Here is a 26,080-nt window from a genome sequence, read left to right as displayed (position 1 = left end):
GCATTCTCTGAGGTCACTTGCATAGGCTTCATTTTAATACTTCTGTGATAGCTGTGATTATAGCTTTTCAACAAGTCTTGTAAGACATCGAGGTAGCGCATGGTGTTGTTTGCCGTAAAGTATCTCCACATTCTACTTTTTAAAGTACGATTAAATCTTTCAATCACAGAGGCTTTGAGATCACTGGCTGTGGAAAAATGTATGATACCGTGTTTTTTCATCAAAGCCTCAAAAGCCTTGTTAAAAAATTCTTTCCCCGCATCGGTTTGTAGTTTTACAGGCGTCTGACTTTCTTCAAAAATAGATTCAAAAGCCTTTACCACCTCAACGGCTGTTTTTCTCTTCAGAGCTTGTACATATGCCTTCTTGGAAAACACATCTATGACCGTTAATAAATAATTATGTTTAAGTATGTTAGCCTAAATGAATCCACCCCCCCCAGTCATATTAATACTCACATTCCTCGAGGCACAGGCCGAGGAGGTGGAGTAGCAGCTATATATGATTCGAGCGTTTTAATGGACCCTAAACCTAAACTAAATTATAATTCATTTGAAAGCCTTGTTCTTAGTCTTTCTCACCCAAACTGGAAAACACTGCAGCCAGTTCTATTTGTTATAGTGTACCGCGCTCCTGGACCGTACTCTGATTTTATATCTGAATTTTCAGAGTTTCTATCAAGCTTAGTCCTTAAATCAGATAAAGTAATTATTGTAGGTGATTTTAATATTCATGTGGATGTTGACAATGACAGCCTTAGTAATGCATTTATATCATTAATAGACTCAATTGGCTTCTGTCAGAGTGTAAATAAACCAACTCATTGTTTTAATCACACTCTTGACCTTGTTTTATCATATGGCATTGATATTGAACATTTAATAGTCTTCCCACATAATCCTTTCCTATCTGACCATTATTTAGTAACTTTTGAATTCATACTATTAGATTATAAGCCATTAGGCAAAACTTCCTACAGCAGATGTTTATCTGACAGTGCTGTAGCTAAATTTAAGGAGGAGATTCCTTCAGTGTTTAATTCAATGCCATGTCTGAATTTAACAGAGTCCTATAACAACTTTAGTCCCTCTGAAATTGATAATCTTGTCGATAGTGCTGCAGGCTCACTACGATCAACATTAGACTCTATCGCTCCTATAAAAAGGAAATTATTAAAACATAGGAGACTAGCACCTTGGTATAACCACCAAACCCGCCAGTTAAAGCAAATAGCTAGGAAATCTGAAAGGAAATGGCGCTCTTCCAAATTATCAGAATATCGCTCAAATTGGCAAGATGATCTTAAGATTTATAGAAAGGCCCTCCGTAATGCCAGAGGAGCCTATTACTCAGCACTAATAGAAGAAAATAAGAACAACCCTAGGTTCCTCTTCAGCACTGTAGCCAGGCTGACAGAGAGTCACAGCTCTATCGAGCCACATATCCCCATAAACTTAAGTAGCAATGACTTCATGAGCTTCTTCTATAATAAAATTATTACTATTAGAGAAAAAATTAATCACCAACTGCCATCAACAGTTATCAGTGGCTCTCCAAGTTCAGGGACTTCTGTCAATGTAAACTTAGATGTATATTTAGACTGTTTTTCTGCTATCGATCTTCATCAGTTAACTTCAATCATTTCTTCATCGAAGCCATCAACCTGTCTGTTAGACCCGATCCCAACTAGGCTACTTAAAGAAGTTGTTCCCTTAATTGGCACTTCTTTACTGGATATGATTAATCTTTCTTTATTATCAGGATATGTACCACAGTCCTTTAAAGTAGCTGTAATTAAACCCCTTCTTAAAAAGTCTACTCTTGACCCAGGGGTTTTAGCCAACTATAGACCGATTTCTAACCTCCCGTTCCTCTCTAAGATTCTGGAGAAAGTAGTCGCCAAAGAGTTGTGTGACTTTCTACATAACAATAGTTTATTTGAGGATTTTCAGTCAGGATTTAGAGTTCATCATAGCACAGAGACAGCTCTGGTTAAAGTTAATAATGACCTTCTGACTGCTTCTGACAATGGACTTGTCTCTGTACTTGTATTATTAGATCTTAGTGCTGCATTTGACACCATTGACCATGATATTCTTTTACAGAGACTTGAGCATCAAATTGGCATTAAAGGAACTGCCCTAACCTGGTTTAAGTCATACTTATCAGATCGTACTCAGTTTGTACATGTTAACGATGAATCCTCCATAAATACTAAAGTTAGTCATGGAGTTCCACAAGGTTCTGTACTTGGACCAATACTATTTACTTTATATATGCTCCCTTTAGGCAACATTATTAGGAATCACTCCATTAACTTTCACTGTTATGCAGATGATACGCAGTTATATCTATCAATCAAACCCAATGAAATTAATCAATTATCTAAATTACAAACATGTCTTAAGGACATAAAATCCTGGATGACCTGCAATTTTCTGATGTTAAACTCAGAAAAAACCGAAATTCTTGTTCTTGGCCCCAAAAACCTTAGAGACTCATTGTCTAAAGATATAGTCACTCTAGATGGCATTAACTTGGCCTCTAGCACCACTGTCAGGAATCTTGGAGTTCTCTTTGATCAGGATTTGTCATTTAACTCCCACATAAAGCAGACCTCTAGGACTGCCTTCTTTCATTTACGTAATATTAGAAAAATTAGACACATACTATCACAGACAGATGCAGAAAAACTAATCCATGCATTTGTTACTTCAAGGCTGGATTACTGCAACTCTTTATTATCAGGTTGCCCCAATAAGTCCATTAAAACGCTCCAATTAATTCAGAACGCTGCAGCACGAGTACTGACAGGAACTAGAAAAAGAGATCACATCTCTCCTGTACTAGCTACTCTGCATTGGCTCCCTATAAAATGTAGAATTGAATTTAAAATACTCCTCCTCACCTATAAAGCTCTTCATGGTCAGGCCCCTTCATATCTTAAAGAGCTCATAGTACCCTATTACCCCACTAGAACACTACGTTCTCTGAATGCTGGGCTACTTGTGGTTCCTATAGTCTCTAAAAGTAGAACAGGAGCCAGAGCCTTCAGTTACCAAGCTCCTCTCCTGTGGAACCGGCTTCCAGTTGTGGTTCGGGAGGCAGACACCCTCACCACTTTCAAGAGTAGGCTTAAGACATTCCTCTTTGATAAAGCTTATAGTTAGGGCTGGATCAGGTGAGTCCTGAACCATCCCTTAGTTATGCTGCTATAGGCCTAGACTATCGGGGGATTTCCCATGGTGCACTGAGCTACTCTCTTCCTCTCTCTTTCTGCACTCATTCATGTCCCTTTAATGCATGTTACTAACTCCACTTCTTCCCCGGAGTTCTTGTGCTTTCTCGTCTCGCAGGTTCTCATGGATCCTGGTGGAGCCTCCTGCCATGGTCCTGCTTGACTGCCATTGCCAATACTGTTGTTGCTGTGCACCTGTCTGTCTGTCTGTCGCTCTCTCTCTCTCTCTCTCTCTCTCTCTCTCTCTCTCTCTCTCACCCCAACTGGTCGAGACAGACGACCACCCACCTAGAGCCGGAGGATCTGTCCTAGGTTTCTGCCTTTTAACAGGCAGTTTTTCCTTGCCCTTGTCGCCAAGTGCTTGCTCATGGTGGTACTGTTGGGTCTCTGTAATTAATGTTAAAGAGTTCGGTCTAGACCTGCTCTATTTGAAAAGTGTCCTGAGATAACTTCTGTTATGAATTGGCGCTATACAAATAAAAATTGAATTGAATTGAATTGAATTAATTATACCCGTCATTATATTCAGACAGAGCTTGCATATCACACAGATCTGCTTGAAATTGGTTTAAAGGACGAGGTACAAAAACTCGGTTTCTAATAAAATGTACTCTGGCTGGTTTGTGTAGAGTGTAAGCATCCTGCTCTGATAAAAAGTCTTTGACATTTTCAACTCCTACCCTCTCACATGTTTCATCTTGAACATTTTTACGTAGTCGTTCTACACCTCCAAAGCTCCCTGGATGGCCAGGATCGTAATACACTTTTTTCATGAAACGTTTCTCAGACATGTTGAAACGGAATGAGAGAAAAATACGATGTACAAGTTATTTTATTAGAGGTTTGCATAGTCACAAATACAAAAACACATGTTATAAAAGTACAAGATAAACTTTTCAGTTCTAATAACAAGTATAAAAAGTACAGGATCCATGAGAGTGCACACTACTTGCACACTCTTTGTATTTTTTCTTTGTTTTCAAAATATTTGTTTATAAAATCACAATCCCCAACACCTAGTGACCGTCTTGAGCTGCATGCATATCGTTTTGGCACCTAAATGATCAAACATGTTGTCAGAGGTCGCTTCCACATCTTTCAGATTGTGTAGAATCATATCAGCAGCGGCCCTGACTCTAACTTCATCAGATGGAAGGTTACGCATATTCAACAGACACTGAACTGCTGGAATGAATTTAGGCTTGTAAAGCATCTTCATCAATCCTTGAAAGTTGACGCTATAGTAGAAATCCTCTAACGGTTCCAAACACGGATGTTCCTTCTGGCTGGGGTGGCTGGTTTGACATCCGTAGCAGTTGGCAGTGCGGTACTTGTTGATGACGATGGCGAGCAGATGCAGCACGGCCGTTTTTACAGTACCGTAGAAAGCACTAGATAGCCAGCCGTCGATTTCATCCACCGGTTCTTCCTCATCCCACAGAGGTGGTGATGGTGGTGGAGTCAAAGAAACAGAGCTCAAGAGGGTTGGATACTCTGGTGCCTGCCGTGGAGGCTGGGAATCACCCGTGTCTACCCTGCAGACTCACAGGGTGAGTTCTGTGGGGCTGGTGGATAGCCAGGGCTCTGGACCAACCCTCCTGCATCGGAGATATCGTGGGTTGAGAACTGCGAATCCTGGGGCCCATCTGCGTATGAAGCAGGGGTGCAGCATGGCGAGTCGTACAGCGGTGGAGAGGCAGGGTCCTGGGGTTCCTCCAAAACAGTGCTGGGGTTACAGATGGATCCATCGGCCGAATGTCTGCGAGCTGCGCCCTCAACGGGCCCGGATGTTGAATCTTCAGGGATGTCTGAAAATGGGGTCCAGATAGTGCCGATCCGACGCTGCTGTCCGTTGATGGCGGCCATGTCTTCTTTTTTTTTCTCGTTTTGGAGCGGTTTGATCAAGGATGCTGTGTTAGGTTTGACTGTGTTACTCCTTTTTAAACCTTTGAAGACGGGGTAGTGGTCGGAGAGGGGGCGGTAGTGGGCGGTCAGGGGGCGGTCTGGGGGCGGTAGTGGGCGTTCAGGGGTGTGGCTTAGAACGTCAGCTTTTTTCTCACTTTCAAAGTGTCATTCCAATTACGACTGCTATGGAAGAGGGTTGTGATTCTCTCTCCTATTTCATCCATCTTTTCTAGCCAAGCGGCTAAAGGGATGGTTAGCACAGGCCGGAATACACCGCAGTCCGTATTAAAATACTCTAGGACAAAATCCTCCTCAAGAGGCTTCTCCCTAGATGCTTGGATAGTAGCGCGTATGAACCATTGACTGGAACCAGATATCTTTGCCTGCCAGACAGCCCTAGAAACGACACCAGACTCTGGTACATCGGTGGAAGGATCTGTTCTCACTTGTTTCTCATCCGAGGGCCGTTCAGACATCACTAGCCTCAACACGGCCCAGTCGTTGGAGGTAAGAGTCACCACATTTTTCATCAAATTCAATTTTTCATCATCACCCAGCTGGTACAACCAGAGCTCGCCCTCTTCATACTTGAACACATACCCCACAACACCCAGACGATCCATGCTGCAGTAAAGACCATTGCTCTCCCAGAGATTCCTTTGGAGGAGCCTGTGTACGCTGTACATACACCATACTTTTCCTCGGGGCGGGCGGAGGCCCTCTCACTTGCCGGTAGATGGTAACAGGTGTCTCGCAAATCACAGACATCTCATCTTCTGGTATATTCTCTTTTTCACAATCGTAAAACTTTTCTTGTAGCATTGTGAATTGATGGCGAACTCTTTGCTGACTCTGTACTTATAATATTTGTCTTTTGTTCACACTTGAGTTTTAAAGGTTCCCCGCCATAGGGTCGGGGTGGGGGTGGGCCAATTAACCGTGTACAATCTATTGATGGTTACCATCTGGAGGGGGGCAAAAAGTTTACCGTCTGGAAAACAACCCTTGACCTTTTTGACCGGGCATAACGGCAGGACTGCCCTAGAAACGACAGCAGACTCTGCTAATATTTGTCTTTTGTTCAGATTTGAGTTTTAAAGGTTCACCGCCATAGGATCGGGGTGGACCGTGTACAATCTATTGAAGGTTACCATCTGGAGGGGGGCTAAATGTTTACCGTTAGGGAGGGGGGGGGCATCTCTATCTATTAGACCCCTTAAAAACAACCTTTGAAGTATCAGATGATCATTGATCGATTTGACCTTTTTGACCGGGCACAAGGGCAGGGGGCGTGGTACCTGTCACTTTTCAGTTTGACATGAAGTGCATAGATCCCTCTCTCTACTCTTGGCTGCGGGATTAAGTCCGTAGTTTGTTAGTTATCCGTTTAACACGACCGCTCAGCACAACTGGTTTACTCCTGCCACCCACCATATTCCCTGTGGAGTACAATTACCCCCATCAGCCATAACATTATGACCACCTGGGCAGCCCCATAAACAACAGACTGCTCTGCACTGTGTCTTCTGACCCCTTTCTATCAGAACCAGCATTAACTGTTTCAGCAGTTTAAGTTACAGTAGCATGCTGTTGGATCGGACCACACAGGCCAGCCTTCACTCCCCACCTGCATCAATGAGCCTTGGCCGCCCATGACCCTGTCTCTGGTTCTGTTCCTTCCTTGGAACACTTTTGATAGGTACTGACCTCTGCAGACCGGGAACCCCCCACAAGAGCTGCAGGTTTGGAGATGTTCTGACCCTGTCGTCCATCACAATGTGGCCCTTGTCAGAGTGGCTCAGATCCACACGCTGCCCATTTTTCCTGCTTCTAACACATCAACTCTGAGGACAAAATGTTCACTTGCTGTCTGATATATCCCCCCACTGACAGGAGTCCTGATAACCAGATAATCAGTATTATTCACTGTCAGTGCTCACAGTGTTAGGGCTGATCGCTGGATATATTGTTCAATTTATTCTATTTTTATTATATCTTGTATTTTTCTATTACATTTTTTATTTAATGTGTATTTTCTATTTCTATTGTGTTGCTGGGCTGCTCCTTTTAAACACTGTAGTCTAGTAGTCTGTCTACCTGTTATTGGGAATCAAAGGTAACCAGGTCCTTAACAAAATGATATGCAAGTTTGACTTGGGTGGGGAACTTAGTGGCTGTTCACTTGTGGTCTTTAATAATTTCTTGTGATCATCATTCACTCACAGATATTTCCCAAAACTGGTCGGTCAGATTCCTCACATCAAAATACTGAATTTTAGAGAGAACACAGACATCAGTCAGTATCATTCATCCTGTCCTCTGTCCTGAGGCCTGTTTAATATGTGGATCTGTACCCATCCCTGAATAAAATGTTTCTTATTCATCGTGTTTCAGGCAGTCTCTTGCAATGTGTTCATTGTTCATGTTCATATTGCGATGACGATGAAAATATGATCAGCCCTAACTGGAATCTGTACTGACTGCTTCACATATATTACATATATTATCATATCATATTCATAGTTGGATCTTCACTGAGCAGAATGATGTATGTGCAAAGTTTGTTTAAGGTTGTTTTCACATTCATCTGGTAAAAGTAGAAAGAGGAAAGTTTCTTTGTGCTCACTGAAAACCCGATTTTAAGGGGCAGGGCCTACGGGCATGATTTGTGACATCACAAATACTTTGAAAATCAAACCTGGTCCAGTATGCAACTTTTTAACACTTTTTGTAATGAAGTAGAAGGAGCAGATATCTTTTTAAGGATTTTAATGTGGAAATTATACTTATTTTCATATCAGAAATCATTATTGCAAGCAGAATATATATATATATATATATATAAATAAAAGACCTAATACATGAGTGGAGGGGAGCTTTAATGATAGAAAGAAAAAGGTCTCATTTTAATTACAGCACAATGTCTTTCTAAAGTACGTTGGCTTCACAGGAGTCAGGCTGCAGGATCTGAAGCGTCACTATGTGTTTAACAGCTTTTCTAAACCAGGGGTAGAACAAGGCATAGATCACAGGGTTCAGACAGGAGTTAAAGTACATCAGATAGCTCATAAAGGCCTCAGTTGAAGAACCGACTAAGATGCTGCCACCTGTGAGAGAGAGACAGTAGTACGGAGAATAGCAAATCAGGAAAACTACAACAGCAATGCCAAGAGTCCTGGCTGCTTTCAGCTCAGATTTCTGTGTCAGAGTCACTGAAAACTGGAGTTTGACAGCTGCAACATGAGAGCGCATGGCACGGGCCTGAGACACCGCTACCACAAACACTCTCATATACAGAACTACAATGACTGTAATGGGAATAATAAAGGCAACAACAAGGTCCACATCTCCTGCAATGTTAACCACACACTCTCCATAGCAGGAATTATACCTGCCTGGTTGTTTCAGGTGGTCATATAACATAAAAACGCTGTAGAGAACAGAGCAGATCCAACACAGACAAATACTGACAGTAACTAGTTTGTCAGTGACTCTGGTGGGGTAATGCAGAGGGTCACAAATCGCCACATAGCGGTCGATTGATATGAGCACCATGCTTCCTACAGAGGCAGAGATGAGGGTTACCGGTAGGAAGAAATACAGAGCACACACGAGGTCACCCAGGACCCAGCAGGTCCTTGTAAAGAGAACTTCAATCGGCAACACCAGGAGGCCAACGAAGAAGTCTGAGACAGCCAGAGAGAGGAGGAGGAGGTTGGTGGGGGAGTGGAGCTGCCTGCAGGGAGAGGTTATCATCATTGTGTATCATCACCAAAATTATCACCAAAAAGAGCTGTGCAATAAACGCAGTAAGAATACTTTAAAGCCACAGTATATCACAATAAAAATAGAGCTAAGGGCTCAAATTGAGTTCAATAAGATTGTTAGTTTGTGCAGAAATAACCTGAAAGCCTGTTGTTGTACATCAGCCTCTGTAAACCTGTTAAAACACTCTGCAGGAGAAACTGAAGTCTGTGGAAAGAAATTCTACAACTCCAACGCTTCTAAACCTTCCAAACTGTTTTCACAAGTACACAAAGGCTCATAGACAACACAAGCTTTGAAATCAATTCTGAACATTTGACAGAATGTTATTGACGTTATTTGAGCTCATACTGGTTTATAATATAACAGTAAACATGGTGAAGCTGAGAGGTTGATCTCTGCCTGAAGTGGGAGATGGAGATGATGACGAGCAGGTTGAGAGCGGTAGTAAGCACAGAGATGAAGAACAGCAGGATGTTAATGAGCAGATCCTCAGACTGAGGAGGCTCCGGCCTCCTGCAGGAGGCGTTGAGGAGTTGTGGAAAGCAGAGTTCAACTTCTTCCATTATCAGAGAGAAGAGAAGCTGCTGAGCTCTCTGTGAGTCATACACTTCATTTATCTCTTCCTCCTCCCTCCCCTCTCAAACCCGAAGGGAGAGGAAGAGGGCATCATTTCTAGTAATGTCGGGCCCCAATGTGAGTACATCTAATGGTGAGCTCAACTCTACTACTTTATTCTCTGAGATTATGAAGTCAGTGAATACAGACACCACTACTCGTGCACTGAGGCCTCCTTTACACCACTGTCCAAAAGCCAAACTTCAGACCGGCTCCTCCAACCGGAAGGACCACACCATCAAAGAGATATGGCATACCATTCAGTGCTGCAGTTATTCTTCACATCCCTGGTGTGTAAAGGCCTTAAGTAAGGTAGTCCAGACATCCCTCTTCTCAGCACTGTCTTCCAGCCAGACATTTTAATTCTAGGTCTATCCAGTGGTCTCCTGTCAGTTGGATGTCCACCGGCAGACAGCCAGGAAGCATCCTTATGAGATGCTGGAACCGAACTGGCTCCCTTCGACATAAAAGATCAACGGTTAGACGCTGACCTCCCTCCTGATATCTAACCTCCTTACTATCTCTAAGGCTGTGGATTTTGGAGATCAAGCAGCTTCCATCTGCGATCTCATGCTTTTGGTCAATATGGTTGACCATAGGTAAGGTTCACCAATCTTTGTCAGCACCCTGGCATACGCTTTACCGGGGAGGCTGAGCACCCCAACAATTAGGACTACCTCTGATCTCCATGGGACTACCACTGCGGTCTGCCTGTTGACAAGCACTGTCCCCAACCTTCATACAACACAGACAGTCCCACAATGTCCAAAACCTTCAGCTACTCGAGGAGAATGTCATCCCTGCCTGACACCTTGCGACTGGGGAGCTTCTTAACTCCCTCACAGACCTCTTCAGGGATATAGGTAGGGCCTCCAAACACTGCCTCATCCACACAGGATGTGTTGGTTGGGTTCAGGAGCTCCTTAAAGTGCTCTTTCCACTGCCTGACAACATCCACAGTCATGGGTTGCAGTTCTCCTTCCTGCTGAACACTGTTTGTGTCTTGTGACTGGTTAAGAGGGCTAGTTTTTTTCCTGGACTGCCCCCTAGACTCCATAGAGGAGGTGGGTAAGAGGAGGATATTAGCCAAGCTGATGTCAATCATGCACAACAACTCTCACCCCCTGTATGAGACTGTAGGGTCCCTGAGCAGCTCCTTCATCAACAGACTGCTGCACCCACAGTGCAAGAATGAGCGCTATTGAAGGTCCTTTATTCCAACAGCTGTCGGACTCTTCAACTCATTAACAGACTGTTTGTCTCTAACGTCTGCCAAAACTTATCACCGTCACTGTTTTTTCACTATTTAATACCTGTTCTGTACAGTTTTACATACATGGTGGCGATTGGTGCCTTCAAGGACACAACTCCTGACATCACACACCTACACGTACCCACCCACCAATCAGCACCCGGAGGTATACATATACCAGCATTTGAATGAAAAATGTCTTGACTCACTCACTGGAGGAAGAGGCTTCGTCCGTCCAAAAGTCAGTACATCGTTTAGCTTGCCAACTCTTGGCTGCGGGATTAAGTCCGTAGTTTGTTAGTTATCCGTTTAACACGACCGCTCAGCACAACTGGTTTACTCCTGCCACCCACCATATTCCCTGTGGAGTACAATTACCCCCATCAGCCATAACATTATGACCACCTGGGCAGCCCCATAAACAACAGACTGCTCTGCACTGTGTCTTCTGACCCCTTTCTATCAGAACCAGCATTAACTGTTTCAGCAGTTTAAGTTACAGTAGCATGCTGTTGGATCGGACCACACAGGCCAGCCTTCACTCCCCACCTGCATCAATGAGCCTTGGCCGCCCATGACCCTGTCTCTGGTTCTGTTCCTTCCTTGGAACACTTTTGATAGGTACTGACCTCTGCAGACCGGGAACCCCCCACAAGAGCTGCAGGTTTGGAGATGTTCTGACCCTGTCGTCCATCACAATGTGGCCCTTGTCAGAGTGGCTCAGATCCACACGCTGCCCATTTTTCCTGCTTCTAACACATCAACTCTGAGGACAAAATGTTCACTTGCTGTCTGATATATCCCTCCACTGACAGGAGTCCTGATAACCAGATAATCAGTATTATTCACTGTCAGTGCTCACAGTGTTAGGGCTGATCGCTGGATATATTGTTCAATTTATTCTATTTTTATTATATCTTGTATTTTTCTATTACATTTTTTATTTAATGTGTATTTTCTATTTCTATTGTGTTGCTGGGCTGCTCCTTTTAAACACTGTAGTCTAGTAGTCTGTCTACCTGTTATTGGGAATCAAAGGTAACCAGGTCCTTTACAAAATGATATGCAAGTTTGACTTGGGTGGGGAACTTAGTGGCTGTTCACTTGTGGTCTTTAATAATTTCTTGTGATCATCATTCACTCACAGATATTTCCCAAAACTGGTCGGTCAGATTCCTCACATCAAAATACTGAATTTTAGAGAGAACACAGACATCAGTCAGTATCATTCATCCTGTCCTCTGTCCTGAGGCCTGTTTAATATGTGGATCTGTACCCATCCCTGAATAAAATGTTTCTTATTCATCGTGTTTCAGGCAGTCTCTTGCAATGTGTTCATTGTTCATGTTCATATTGCGATGACGATGAAAATATGATCAGCCCTAACTGGAATCTGTACTGACTGCTTCACATATATTATATATATTATCATATCATATTCATAGTTGGATCTTCACTGAGCAGAATGATGTATGTGCAAAGTTTGTTTAAGGTTGTTTTCACATTCATCTGGTAAAAGTAGAAAGAGGAAAGTTTCTTTGTGCTCACTGAAAATCAGATTTTAAGGGGCAGGGCCTACGGGCATGATTTGAAAATCAAACCTGGTCCAGTATGCAACTTTTTAACACTTTTTGTAATGAAGTAGAAGGAGCAGATATCTTTTTAAGGATTTTAATGTGGAAATTATACTTATTTTCATATCAGAAATCATTATTGCAAGCAGAATATATATATATATATATATATATATATAAATATATAAATAAAAGACCTAATACATGAGTGGAGGGGAGCTTTAATGATAGAAAGAAAAAGGTCTCATTTTAATTACAGCACAATGTCTTTCTAAAGTACGTTGGCTTCACAGGAGTCAGGCTGCAGGATCTGAAGCGTCACTATGTGTTTAACAGCTTTTCTAAACCAGGGGTAGAACAAGGCATAGATCACAGGGTTCAGACAGGAGTTAAAGTACATCAGAAAGCTCATAAAGGCCTCAGTTGAAGAACCGACTAAGATGCTGCCACCTGTGAGAGAGAGACAGTAGTACGGAGAATAGCAAATCAGGAAAACTGCAACAGCAATGCCAAGAGTCCTGGCTGCTTTCAGCTCAGATTTCTGTGTCAGAGTCACTGAAAACTGGAGTTTGACAGCTGCAACATGAGAGCGCATGGCACGGGCCTGAGACACCGCTACCACAAACACTCTCATATACAGAACTACAATGACTGTAATGGGAATAATAAAGGCAACAACAAGGTCCACATCTCCTGCTACGCTAACCACACACTCTCCATAGCAGGAATTATACCTGCCTGGTTGTTTCAGGTGGTCATATAACATAAAAACGCTGTAGAGAACAGAGCAGATCCAACACAGACAAATACTGACAGTAACTAGTTTGTCAGTGACTCTGGTGGGGTAATGCAGAGGGTCACAAATCGCCACATAGCGGTCGATTGATATGAGCACCATGCTTCCCACGGAGGCAGAGATGAGAATATACGGTAGGAAGAAATACAGAGCACACATGAGGTCACCCAGGACCCAGCAGGTCCCGGTCATGAGGACTTCAATCGGCAACACCAGGAGGCCCACGAAGAAGTCTGAGACAGCCAGAGAGAGGAGGAGGAGGTTGGTGGGGGAGTGGAGCTGCCTGCAGGGAGAGGTTATCATCACTGTGTATCATCACCAATCTTATCACCAAAAAGAGCTGTGCAATAAACGCAGTAAGAATACTTTAAAGCCACAGTACATCACAATAAAAAGAGAGCTAAGGGCTCAAATTGAGTTCAATAAGATTGTTAGTTTGTGCAGAAATAACCTGAAAGCCTGTTGTTGTACATCAGCCTCTGTAAACCTGTGAAAACACTCTGCAGGAGAAACTGAAGTCTGTGGATTCTACAACTCCAACTCTTCTAAACCTTCCAAACTGTTTTCACAAGTACACAAAGGCTCATAGACAACACAAGCTTTGAAATTCATTCTGAACATCATTTCAGTTTAACAGTAAATGTGGTGAAGCTGAGAGGTTGATCTCTGCCTGAAGTGGGAGATGGAGATGATGACGAGCAGGTTGAGAGCGGCAGTGAGCACAGACGTGAAGAACAGCAGGATGTTAATGAGCAGATCTTCGGACTGAGGAGGCTCCGGCCTCCTGCAGGAGGCGTTGAGGAGTTGTGGAAAGCAGAGTTCAACTTCTTCCATTATCAGAGAGAAGAGAAGCTGCTGAACTCTCTGTGAGTCATACACTTCATTTATCTCTTCCTCCTCCCTCCCCTCTCAAACCCGAAGGGAGAGGAAGAGGGCATTGTTTCTAGTAATGTTGGGCCCCAGTGCGAGTACATCTAATGGTGAGCTCAACTCTACTACTTTATTCTCTGAGATTATGAAGTCAGTGAATACAGACACCACTAGCGGTGGGCGATACCGCAAGATTTGGTATTGATCCGATACCAGTCAGTATCACCAATACCGATACCGATACAATCCAGGGGGTTGTAGTGCCTGGCTGCTCCGCAAAAAACAGCTGCACTTACTCACAGAGACAGGACAGACAGGTCGCCTCTGCAGCAGCGCAGACAGGACAGAAACTAAAGTATTGATCCCATTACACTGGTATCAATTAATATCCAACGTTGGATTGATATATCGATATTTTGGATCGATCCGCCCACCACTAGACAACACTACTCGTGCACTGAGGCCTCCTTTACACCAGTGTCCAAAAGCCAAACTTCAGAATGGCTTCTCCAACCAAAAGGACCACATCATCAAAGAGATATGATTAACTGATAATAACCAGGGCTGTAGTGGAGAGTAACTGCCTGAACGCACACTGTCATACAATTACTACACGTGTTTCCAGGTAATGTCTTTGGCATGGAGTATTTACGGTCTGATGTACCCCAACTGCCCTGTGAGGTGAGCTCTTGTTTTTACTTTTTTTTTTTTTTTTAAGTATTTTTTTGGGCTTTTATGCTAGTGACAGCTGAAGATGGATAGGAAAGGGGGGCAGAGAGAGAGAGGATGACACACAGCAAAAGGCCGCAGGTCGGATTCAAACCCTGGGCCGCTGCAGCAAGGACTCAGCCTCGGTACATGGGTCGCCAGCTCTACCCACTGAGCTAACTGGGCACCCAAATGTGACCTTTTTAACCGCAAGCCATTTAGTGCTGCAGTTTTTCTTCACATCCCTGGTGTCCAAAGGCCTTAAGCAAGGTAGTCCAGACATCCCTTTTCTCAGCACTGTTTGCCAGCCGAAACATTTTAATTCTAGGTCTATCCAGTGGTCTCCTGTCAGTTGGATGTCCACCGGCAGACAGCCAGGAAGCATCCTTATGATGCATCCAGAAAAGATTGTAGTTTACTTACATAAAGCAGATCCTTTGTCCAAAGCTGCACTTCGGTTGCAAACACTGGAAAAAATCTTTCAAAAATATCCACAGAAACCTAACCTTGTTTCATCTGACCATTAATGTTTTTACTGCCATGAGACAGGGCACCTGATAGCCAGCTGCCCTGGGCTCCAGCGCAAAGATCATAATCATTGTGTAAAAAGGCTAAAAAGTGTTGGGTTTGTTCAGCCTGTTACCTGGTTTGTTATAAAGCTGAGAAGTTGAACCTGATACTGGTTGGAATTAAAGACTCCACCCTAAAACATATATGACTGATTTGACATTATTACTAAATTTATAGAAATCTGCCTTTCGTGGTTTAAAAATGTTTCAACTCGCCCTCTATTGTTTTAAAGTTTTAGTAGAACATTTCAGATTTCACAATGATTACATCATCAGGTGTCTGAAGGTCACAACAGAAATGATCTCTAAAGAACGATTGCATCATGTGCTCGTTAACTCTTCACACCTCTGATTGATCATGTGACACCAATGGAAGCAGGTGTGAAAGGTTTCTGCTGCTAATGAGCTCTATGTGTGTGTGTGTGTGTGTGTGTGTGTGTGTGTGTTTGTGTGTGTAGGCCTTTCTGTACTGTTTGTTGCAGCGGTGGAAAGAGTCCTGAAAGTTTGTACTCAAGTAGAAGTACTCCTACATCAAAAAGTATTCTCCTCCAAAACTGCTCAGAGTATTAATGACTTTTTAACTGTTGATGTTTAATACATCATCAATACTTCCAACAATGCAGATCTGCTCTGATTATAAATGGTATGAATGGATCAAACAGAGGGAATAAGTTTTATATACAGATAAAGTAGGAATTTTGTCTATTAAAAGGTACTAAAGATGTTTTTGAACCTGCGAAGAAATCATGTAATTAATATGAATTTCTCCCAGTGCACCAGCCAGTGTTGTCAGTCTATCTGTCTCCATTTCTCCAAAAATCTTCAGTCACTAAATTAACTCCTATATTGTTCTGGTCAGCATGGTCACTTCTTCAAACCAAAGCCTGCTGCAGGTGCCGTTTGGTACAGAAGCCAGCGGCAGTAAAGGTCATAAAGCCTGCTTCCTCCATGTTAGCAGAAGTTAAAAAAAAGAAAGAAAAAGGTAATTTAAGGTCGCTCTTTTCACACTGATGTCACCTTTTTATCATCAGTTCGGTTTTAATTAGTTATCTGAAGTTATAAAAAGGTTGATTGACAGCTGAGCCCTGTTCGTGATTTAGGTCTGCTGCATCCCGTTGAAAGATATTTTTTTATAGGGTCAGTAACAACTCAGAAGCTTCCCCAAATGTCAGATTTGCCTGTCTTTGCTGGTGTTATTTTTTTGGCCTTTATATTTATATTGCCTTTATTTGATAGGGACAGCCAAAGATAAACAGGAAAGGGGGGCAGAGAGAGGGGATGACACGCAGGAAAGGGCCACAGGCCGCTGCAGCAAGGACTCAGCCTCAGTAGATGGGTCACCAGCTCTACCGACTGAGCTAACCGGGCGCCCCGCACTAAGCTTCTTTTAAACTTCATTTGTTGTCTTCATCCTTCTTGTGCACACAACTTAATCCCACGACCCACAGTTTAATTTTTGACCACCTGCAGAAAAGTAAAAAACACCAGCCCCCATAAGATCTATGTTTGGTCCTGTGGGATGTACTGGATCTCAATCCAAGTGCAGCCCTCTACCCTACTCAGTAGCACAGACATGATTATAAATCCACATAACTCATTTAGACTGGATAGGTAAACTCGTGTGACCACAAAAATAAACCTGTTGAAGTAAAGAGGTGGTTTACTCACAGTTACAGTTAATCATGGAGTTCAAGGTTCTGTACTTAGACCAATTCTATTCACTTTATATATACTCCCTTAAGGCAACATTATTAGGAATCACTCCATTAACTTTGATTGTTACGCAGATGCTACCCAGTTATATCTATCGATCAAGCCCAATGAAATTAATCAATTATCTAAATTACAAACATTCCTTAAGGACATGAAAATATGTCATAAAAAATGAGCTGCAATTCTCTGATGTTAAACTTCTTGTACTTGGCCCCAAAAACCTCTGAGACTCACTGTCCAAAGATATAGTTACTCTAGATGGTTTTACCTTGGCCTCTAGCACCACTGTGGAGTTATCTTTTGATCAGGACATGTCATATAATTCCCACATAAAGCAAACCTCCAGGACTGCCTTCTTTCATCTCTCTGCTCTATTTGAAAAGTGTCCTGAGATAACTTCTGTTATGAATTGGCGCTATACAAATAAAATTGAATTGAATTGAATTGAATTTACTCCTGGTCCCACGACCAGGACCGAATCCACTTTGGTCCTCCTGGATCTGAGGCTCAACAATCGGTCAGAGTACACTACAATAAACTTTCCCAGGGAGGCTGAGCAGCGTGCTACCCTGATAATCGAGCACACCCTTCGGTTCCTGTTTTTAAATGGGAACCACCATCCAGGTCTGCCACTCCAGAGGCACTGTCCCTGACCTCCATGTGACACTGAAGATACAAGTCAGCCAAGACAGCCCAACAATGTCCAGAGTCTTCAGCGTCTCAGGCCAAATCTCATCCACAGTTTTGTGCACTGTCACTGAGAAGCTTCTTAAATATCTTGGAGACCTCTGCCAAGGAAATAGATGAGGCTTCCCCCAAGTCTTCAAATTCTGCCTCTTCCACAGAGGATGTAGTAGTTGGATTTATGAGTTCCTCAAAGTGCTTGACAATATCCACTATCCTACAATAGCCTCCCTGACCTCCTTCCACACCGGGGATTTTACTTTAGTGACCAATGAAATACACACACATCTAATGGTAAGTAGGGCTCATAAAATAATCTTGCACTGGGGTCCTACATTGATAGAAACGATGACCTCTTCCTCTCCCTTCGGGTTTGAGAGGGGAGGGAGGAGGAAGAGATAAATGAAGTGTATGACTCACAGAGAGTTCAGCAGCTTCTCTTCTCTCTGATAATGGAAGAAGTTGAACTCTGCTTTCCACAACTCCTCAACGCCTCCTGCAGGAGGCCGGAGCCTCCTCAGTTTGAGGATCTGCTCGTTTACATCCTGCTGTTCTTCATCTCTGTGCTCACTGCTGCTCTCAACCTGCTCGTCATCATCTCCATCTCCCACTTCAGGCAGAGATCAACCTCTCAGCTTCACCACATTTACTGTTAAACTGAAATGATGTTCAGAATGAATTTCAAAGCTTGTGTTGTCTATGAGCCTTTGTGTACTTGTGAAAACAGTTTGGAAGGTTTAGAAGAGTTGGAGTTGTAGAATCCACAGACTTCAGTTTCTCCTGCAGAGTGTTTTCACAGGTTTACAGAGGCTGATGTACAACCACAGACTTTCAGGTTATTTCTGCACAAACTAACAATCTTATTGAACTCTATTTGAGCCCTTAGCTCTCTTTTTATTGTGATGTACTGTGGCTTTAAAGTATTCTTACTGCGTTTATTGCACAGCTCTTTTTGGTGATAAGATTGGTGATGATACACAATGATGATAACCTCTCCCTGCAGGCAGCTCCACTCCCCCACCAACCTCCTCCTCCTCTCTCTGGCTGTCTCAGACTTCTTCGTGGGCCTCCTGGTGTTGCCGATTGAAGTCCTCATGACCGGAACCTGCTGGGTCCTGGGTGACATAATATGTGCTCTGTATTATGTCCTACCTTATACTGTTATCTCTGCCTCCGTGGGAAGCATGGTGCTCATATCAATCGACCGCTATGTGGCGGTTTGTGACCCTCTGCATTACCCCACCAGAGTCACTGAAAAACTAGCTGCCATCAGTATTTGTCTGTGTTGGATCTGCTCAGCTTTCTATGGCATTTTCATATTTTATGACCACCTGAAACAACCGGGCAGGTATAATTCCTGCTATGGAGAGTGTGTGGTTAGCGTAGCAGGAGATGTGGACCTTGCTGTCGCCTTTATTATTCCTATTACAGTCATTGTAGTTCTGTATATGAGAGTGTTTGTGGTAGCGGTGTCTCAGGCCCGTGCCATGCGCTCTCATGTTGCAGCTGTCAAACTCCAGTTTTCAGTGACTCTGACACAGAAATCTGAGCTGAAAGCAGCCAGGACTCTTGGCATTGCTGTTGCAGTTTTCCTGATTTGCTATTCTCCGTACTACTGTGTCTTACTCACAGGCAGCAACATCTTAGTCGGCTCATCAACTGAGGCCTTTATGAGCTTTCTGATGTACTTTAACTCCTGTCTGAACCCTGTGATCTATGCCTTGTTCTACCCCTGGTTTAGAAAAGCTGTTAAACACATAGTGACTCTTCAGATCCTGCAGCCTGACTCCTGTGATGCCAACATGCTGTAGAGACACACTGTGCTCTGATTAAAATTAGACTTTTTGTTTCGTTTTCATCATTAAATTTTACTTGACAGCCTTTGTAGGTTCTGTATTCTGAGTGAAAACGTGTGATTGTTGCTGCTGACAGATTTAAAGGAAGGAAAAATTCCTCCAAACTTTAGAGTATTTCAAGATGCACAGTTGCACATATTTATAAAATCCTTAATGAGCATTGATAACTATGGAAGCCCATTTGCACCAATGTGATGGGAAAAAAAGATTATGTAAGTAATTATAAGGAGAAAAAAAAAATATTATTATAGATTAATATATACAAGAAAATACTGACTTAGAATTACCAATTCATTATACTGAGATATAAAGTCAAATATTGAATAGTTTTCTCATTACAGTGACTTACAGAATCCTTTTGGTGGAAATGAGCTTCCACAGATAACCTATTTGGGGTCTTTGGTATATTAATTTGTAATGGGCTTGTGGTTTATTGGTTCGTGCTTAATAAACACCCAACACTGATGTTTTTTCTTACCTACAATTCAGAATATTTCCCCCTTTAATGTGCAGAACATGTAAGAATTGTAAAAAGTTGGTAGCTATGAGTATGTGGATGTAGATGACTGAAAACATTTGTCATTGCTGTTGCTAACATATTTTAATATATTTGAGTTATTGATACTTTTATGTACACAGACAACCATTAAACTACTCATACTCATAAATTACTGGAGATAATGAATTAATCTCATTAGCTGAGTTTCCGTCCAAATTTATCACGTTTCAACCAAATGTGGATTCAATTAGCAAAAGAAAATGAATAGAACTATTCTCTCAGAGTAGTTCATTATAATAAGCAGTAGGTGGCCCAAACTCACCCTTGCTAAGTCCCGCCCCTTTTTGCTCTGTGCTCCAATAACAGTTGAGCAAGCCTCCATCTTCCTTCCCTGTAGTTAGATATGCTATATGCTAGGCTAATCTGTGTTGGAAAGACAACCACATTTTTAATTTTAAAACATAAAAGAGACACATATATACTCACATTTTAAGGTAAACCCAACTAGCTTACAATTATTGTAAATTAGCTCTTATGTTCTGTCACCCGTTAATGGCAGATACAGTTAGTGGCAGTTAATTAGCAGTTAGCTGCTTTAGCTAAAGCTATCTGTCCTCGTGAAAACCAGGACATATTTTCAACATAAAATCTGATCCAGTTTCACCAAATCACTGAATACACTTAGAAAGCTGAGGTGAAACTCTAAAATACCACCAAGAATACCTGAAAAAACCTAAAACAGACTTCCTGTCACTGTTGGACAGATACTGCAGGAGACAGAGGAGATAAAACACCTCTCAGGGACTTTAAATTCTGATCTGATCATGTTGTTGTTCAGTAGATTGTTCAGTGGTTCTCAGTGGGTCAACAAACTTCAATAAGAACAAAACACCAGAATGAATAACAGAGGCTTTTATTCTGAAAAGTACAGCTGGCTGTTCACTGACCGCTGTCTGCAACATAATCCCGGGACCCATAGTTTAATCTTTGACCACCTGCAGAAAAGTAAAAAAACCCCAAACCAACCCCCATAAGATCTGTGTTTGGTCCTGTGGGATTTACTGGATCTCAATCCCAGTGCAGCCCTCGACCCTACTTAGTAGCGCAGACATGATCATAAGTCCACATAACTCTGTTGAAGTAAAGAGGTGGTTTACTCCTGGTCCCACGACCAGGACCGAATCCACTTTGGTCCTCCTGGATCTGAGGCTCAACAATCGGTCAGAGTACACTGCAATAAACTTTCCCAGGGAGGCTGAGGAGCGTGCTACCCTGATAATCGAGCACACCCTTCGGTTCCTGTTTTTAAATCGAAACCACCATCCAGGTCTGCCACTCCAGAGGCACTGTCCCTGACCTCCATGTGACACTGAAGAGACAAATCTCATCCACAGTTTTGTGCACTGTCACTGAGGAGCTTCTTAAATATCTTGGAGACCTCTGCCAGGGAAATGGGTGAGGCTTCCCCCAAGTCTTCAAACTCTGTCTCTTCCACAGAGGATGTAGTAGTTGGATTTATGAGTTCCTCAAAGTGCTTGACAATATCCACTATCCTACAATAGCCTCCCTGACCTCCTTCCACACTGGGGATTTTACTTTAGTGACCAATGGAGCCACAGCCCTTCTGACCACCCGGTATCATTCTGCTGCTTCACGACCCTGGACCAAGCAAACCAAAAGGCCTCTCTCTTCAGCTTGATGTCCCCCTTCACAGGTTGCCACCACAACTTGCACCAATAAACGTCTGACCATAACTCTGAGCGATGCACAATGGAGGCTTTGAATTCAGATTTCCATCACCTCTCAAACTCAGACGGGATGCATGACAATTTCTTCCGGAAGAAGGAATTGAAGACCTCACAGAAAGGGATCTGTTCACTTTCACTGCATGTTTGGGTTTACCAGATCTTCCCAGTCTACCAGTTCAGTCTTCCCCACCATGTGCTCCTGTCTCCCCCTGACACATTTGGTCACAGGTCTGATGATACAACCTCAAGGTCAGTCATTGATCTTTGGCCTATGGTGTTATGGTACCACGTACAATCTTGAACCAAACATTTTGTTTGTTATGGCCAATCCATGACTGACACAGAAGTCTAATAACAAAGCACCACTCTGGTTCAGATCAGTCAGGCCATTCCTCTCAATCAGCTCCAGGATGGCTAAGCTGGGGGCTCATGAGTATCTCCACATCTGCCCGGCACCTCGCACCCTGGGCAACTCCAGAAAAGAAGAAAGTCTAGTTTGGTATCAGACGCACTGTCATGTGCAGAGGTGAACCCGACTACTGTAGGTGGTACCGCTAAACCTACTGCACTAGCTTTGATTCCCACCTCCCCAGAGAGGTGAAATGTCACATCCCTAGAAACAGTTTGTCAGATTTTTCCTCGCAAGTTTACCACTAATCTTTGTTTTTCACTGTGAATTTAATCCACTTGAATTTCCAAAATTCTGAATTTTCAAGAACACACACATCTAATGGTAAGTAGGGCTCATAAAATAATCTTGCACTGGGGTCCTACATTGATAGAAACGATGACCTCTTCCTCTCCCTTCGGGTTTGAGAGGGGAGGGAGGAGGAAGAGATAAATTAAGTGTATGACTCACAGAGAGCTCAGTAGCTTCTCTTCTCTCTGATGATGGAAGAAGTTGAACTCTGCTTTCCACAACTCCTCAACGCCTCCTGCAGGAGGCCGGAGCCTCCTCAGTTTGAGGATCTGCTCGTTTACATCCTGCTGTTCTTCATCTCTGTGCTCACTGCTGCTCTCAACCTGCTCGTCATCATCTCCATCTCCCACTTCAGGCAGAGATCAACCTCTCAGCTTCACCACATTTACTGTTAAACTGAAATGATGTTCAGAATGAATTTCAAAGCTTGTGTTGTCTATGAGCCTTTGTGTACTTGTGAAAACAGTTTGGAAGGTTTAGAAGAGTTGGAGTTGTAGAATCCACAGACTTCAGTTTCTCCTGCAGAGTGTTTTCACAGGTTTACAGAGGCTGATGTACAACAACAGGCTTTCAGGTTATTTCTGCACAAACTAACAATCTTATTGAACTCAATTTGAGCCCTTAGCTCTCTTTTTATTGTGATATACTGTGGCTTTAAAGTATTCTTACTGCGTTTATTGCACAGCTCTTTTTGGTGATAAGATTGGTGATGATACACAGTGATGATAACCTCTCCCTGCAGGCAGCTCCACTCCCCCACCAACCTCCTCCTCCTCTCTCTGGCTGTCTCAGACTTCTTCGTGGGCCTCCTGTTTTTGCCGATGGTTCTCTTTACAAGGACCTGCTGGGTCCTGGATGACCTCATGTGTGCTCTGTATTTCTTGCTACCGGTCACCCTCATCTCTGCCTCCGTGGGAAGCATGGTGCTCATATCAATCGACCGCTATGTGGCGGTTTGTGACCCTCTGCATTACCCCACCAGAGTCACTGAAAAACTAGTAAATGTCAGTATTTGTCTGTGTTGGATCTGCTCAGCTTTCTATGGCATTTTTATATATTATGACCACCTGAAACAACCGGGCAGGTATAATTCCTGCTATGGAGAGTGTGTGGTTAACATTGCAGGAGATGTGGACCTTGTTGTCGCCTTTATTATTCCCATTACAGTCATTGTAGTTCTGTATATGAGAGTGTTTGTGGTAGCGGTGTCTCAGGCCCGTGCCATGCGCTCTCATGTTGCAGCTGTCAAACTCCAGTTTTCAGTGACTCTGACACAGAAATCTGAGCTGAAAGCAGCCAGGACTCTTGGCATTGCTGTTGTAGTTTTCCTGATTTGCTATTCTCCGTACTACTGTGTCTTACTCACAGGCAGCAACATCTTATTCGGCTCATCATCTGAGGCCTTTCTGACCCTTCTGATTTACTTTAACTCCTGTCTGAACCCTGTGATCTATGCCTTGTTCTACCCCTGGTTTAGAAAAGCTGTTAAACACATAGTGACTCTTCAGATCCTGCAGCCTGACTCCTGTGATGCCAACATGCTGTAGAGACACACTGTGCTCTGATTAAAATTAGACTTTTTGTTTCGTTTTCATCATTAAATTTTACTTGACAGCCTTTGTAGGTTCTGTATTCTGAGTGAAAACGTGTGATTGTTGCTGCTGACAGATTTAAAGGAAGGAAAAACTCCTCCAAACTTTAGAGTATTTCAAGATGCACAGTTGCACATATTTATAAAATCCTTAATGAGCATTGATAACTATGGAAGCCCATTTGCACCAATGTGATGGGAAAAAAAGATTATGTAAGTAATTATAAGGAGAAAAAAATATATATTATTATATATTAATATATACAAGAAAATATTGACTTAGAATTACCAATTCATTATACTGAGATATAAAGTCAAAATATTGAATATTCTCTCATTACAGTGACTTACAGAATCCTTTTGGTGGAAATGAGCTTCCACAGATAACCTATTTGGGGTCTTTGGTATATTAATTTGTAAAGTGCTTGTGATTTATTGGTTCGTGCTTAATAGTAAACACTCAACACTGATGTTTTCTTCATGGTCAGGCCCCTTCATATCTTAAAGAGCTCATAGTACCCTATTACCCCTCTAGAACACTGCGTTCTCTGAATGCTGGGCTACTTGTGGTTCCTATAGTCTCTAAAAGTAGAACAGGAGCCAGAGCCTTCAGTTACCAAGCTCCTCTCCTGTGGAACCAGCTTCCAGTTGTGGTTCGGGAGGCAGACACCCTCACCGCATTCAAGAGTAGGCTTAAGACATTCCTCTTTGATAAAGCTTATAGTTAGGGCTGGATCAGGTGAGTCCTGAACCATCCCTTAGTTATGCTGCTATAGGCCTAGACTATCGGGGGATTTCCCATGGTGCACTGAGCTCCTCTCTTCCTCTCTCTTTCTGCACTCATTCATGTTCCATTAATGCATGTTATTAACTTCACTTCTTCCCCGGAGTTCTTGTGCTTTCTCGTCTCGAGGGTTCTCATGGATCCTGGTGGAGCCTCCTGCCATGGTCCTGCTTGACTGCCATTATTAATATTACTAATATTATTAGGGACCTTATTTTTACCTATTTTTAGCCCCTTCGACTGCATATTTGGAGGCCGCAACATGCTCGATAACTCATTAAACGCGGCGCACATGTCAGACGTGGCGAAAAATTTTTTTTAGGGGTCCACTATGAGCATGGCATGGGTCTCTGTAAATAATGTTATAAGGAGTTTGGTCTAGACCTGCTCTATTTGAAAAGTGTTGCCAAAGCAAAGCATCAAAATACAGTAAGTCGAAATATTCAGACAATACACAATATAAAAGATATATACATTATGAACATTATATTAGTTATATACAGTGTGTGTGTGTGTGTGTGTGTGTGTGTGTGTCTGTGTGTGCGTGTGTGTCTCTGTGTGTGTGTGTCTGTGTGTGTGTGTGTGCGTGTGTGTGTGTGTGTGTGTGTGTGTGTGTGTGCGTGTGTCTCTGTGTGTGAGTGTGTGTCTCTGTGTGTGTGTGTGTGTGTGCGTCTGTCTGTCTGTCTGTCTGTCTGTCTGTCTGTGTGTGTGTGTGTGTGTGTGTGTGTGTGTGTGTGTGTGTGAGTGTGTGTCTCTGTGTGTGTGTGTGTGTGCGTCTGTCTGTCTGTCTGTCTGTCTGTCTGTGTGTGTGTGTGTGTGTGTGTGTGCCCGCTCTCCTTCTCCAGGATTATTTGTAATGTGGAGAGGTCGTTCAGCTCTTTGAAATCTGGAACCAAAGAACTTAAATAAATGTTTCTAGTATTATTTAATGTTGTACATTGTAGGAGAAAGTGCATCTCTGTCTCAACCTCACCTGTCCAACAGTGACCACATTGTCTGTTTTCTTTTGGTTGCCATGATGTTTTGTGTCTTCCTGTTTGGATTGGCGGTTTGTGGTCACTGAGCCTGTACTTGGTTAGGATCTGTCTCTGCTTTCTATCTCTGACAGTAGAGAGATATTCTGCTCATTCATAATCTCTTTTAAGGGCAAGATAACATTCCAATCTACTTTGGCTTTTAGTTGTTTCTTCCCAATGGTCCAGATAGCTTT

The 26,080-nt window shown here is 42.8% G+C and overlaps 4 protein-coding genes across 6 annotated transcripts; 2 read left to right on the top strand and 2 right to left on the bottom strand.

Annotated features, from left to right (window-relative positions):
- Positions 1-8,003: 8,003 nt before the first annotated feature.
- Positions 8,004-13,989, bottom strand: LOC127365144 (trace amine-associated receptor 4-like). 3 transcript variants are annotated; one of them, XM_051402928.1, is made up of 2 exons: positions 13,819-13,989; positions 8,004-8,879 (listed from the first exon to the last, which is right to left on the bottom strand). In XM_051402928.1, the coding sequence occupies exons 1-2, from the start codon at positions 13,980-13,982 to the stop codon at positions 8,072-8,074; spliced, it is 972 nt and encodes a 323-aa protein (XP_051258888.1). In that variant the 5' UTR covers positions 13,983-13,989; the 3' UTR covers positions 8,004-8,071. The 3 variants fall into 3 exon arrangements, 2 of the variants coding, with proteins under 2 accessions (XP_051258888.1, XP_051258887.1); XM_051402927.1 differs by lacking the exon at positions 13,819-13,989 and adding an exon at positions 9,260-9,504; XR_007885125.1 differs by having other exon boundaries at positions 8,797-8,879; positions 13,600-13,910.
- LOC127365156 (trace amine-associated receptor 4-like) lies at positions 12,556-13,601 on the bottom strand. The gene has a single exon (XM_051403006.1). The coding sequence runs from the start codon at positions 13,449-13,451 to the stop codon at positions 12,624-12,626; it is 828 nt and encodes a 275-aa protein (XP_051258966.1). The 5' UTR covers positions 13,452-13,601; the 3' UTR covers positions 12,556-12,623.
- A 4,062-nt stretch (positions 13,990-18,051) lies between the features above and the next one.
- On the top strand, positions 18,052-24,127 carry LOC127365157 (trace amine-associated receptor 4-like). Its single transcript, XM_051403007.1, has 2 exons — positions 18,052-18,527; positions 23,070-24,127. The coding sequence occupies exon 2, from the start codon at positions 23,218-23,220 to the stop codon at positions 24,040-24,042; it is 825 nt and encodes a 274-aa protein (XP_051258967.1). The 5' UTR covers positions 18,052-18,527; positions 23,070-23,217; the 3' UTR covers positions 24,043-24,127.
- Positions 18,521-19,588, top strand: LOC127365155 (trace amine-associated receptor 13c-like). Its single transcript, XM_051403005.1, has one exon. It carries the CDS (start codon positions 18,673-18,675, stop codon positions 19,501-19,503), a length of 831 nt encoding a protein of 276 aa, XP_051258965.1. The 5' UTR covers positions 18,521-18,672; the 3' UTR covers positions 19,504-19,588.
- Positions 24,128-26,080: the final 1,953 nt, after the last annotated feature.

This window comes from Dicentrarchus labrax, unplaced genomic scaffold, assembly GCF_905237075.1.
Source record: "Dicentrarchus labrax unplaced genomic scaffold, dlabrax2021, whole genome shotgun sequence".
NCBI classification, from domain to species: Eukaryota; Metazoa; Chordata; class Actinopteri; family Moronidae; genus Dicentrarchus; species Dicentrarchus labrax.
Note: the sequence above shows the minus strand (reverse complement) of the source record. Positions and strands in the feature narration are given on the sequence as shown.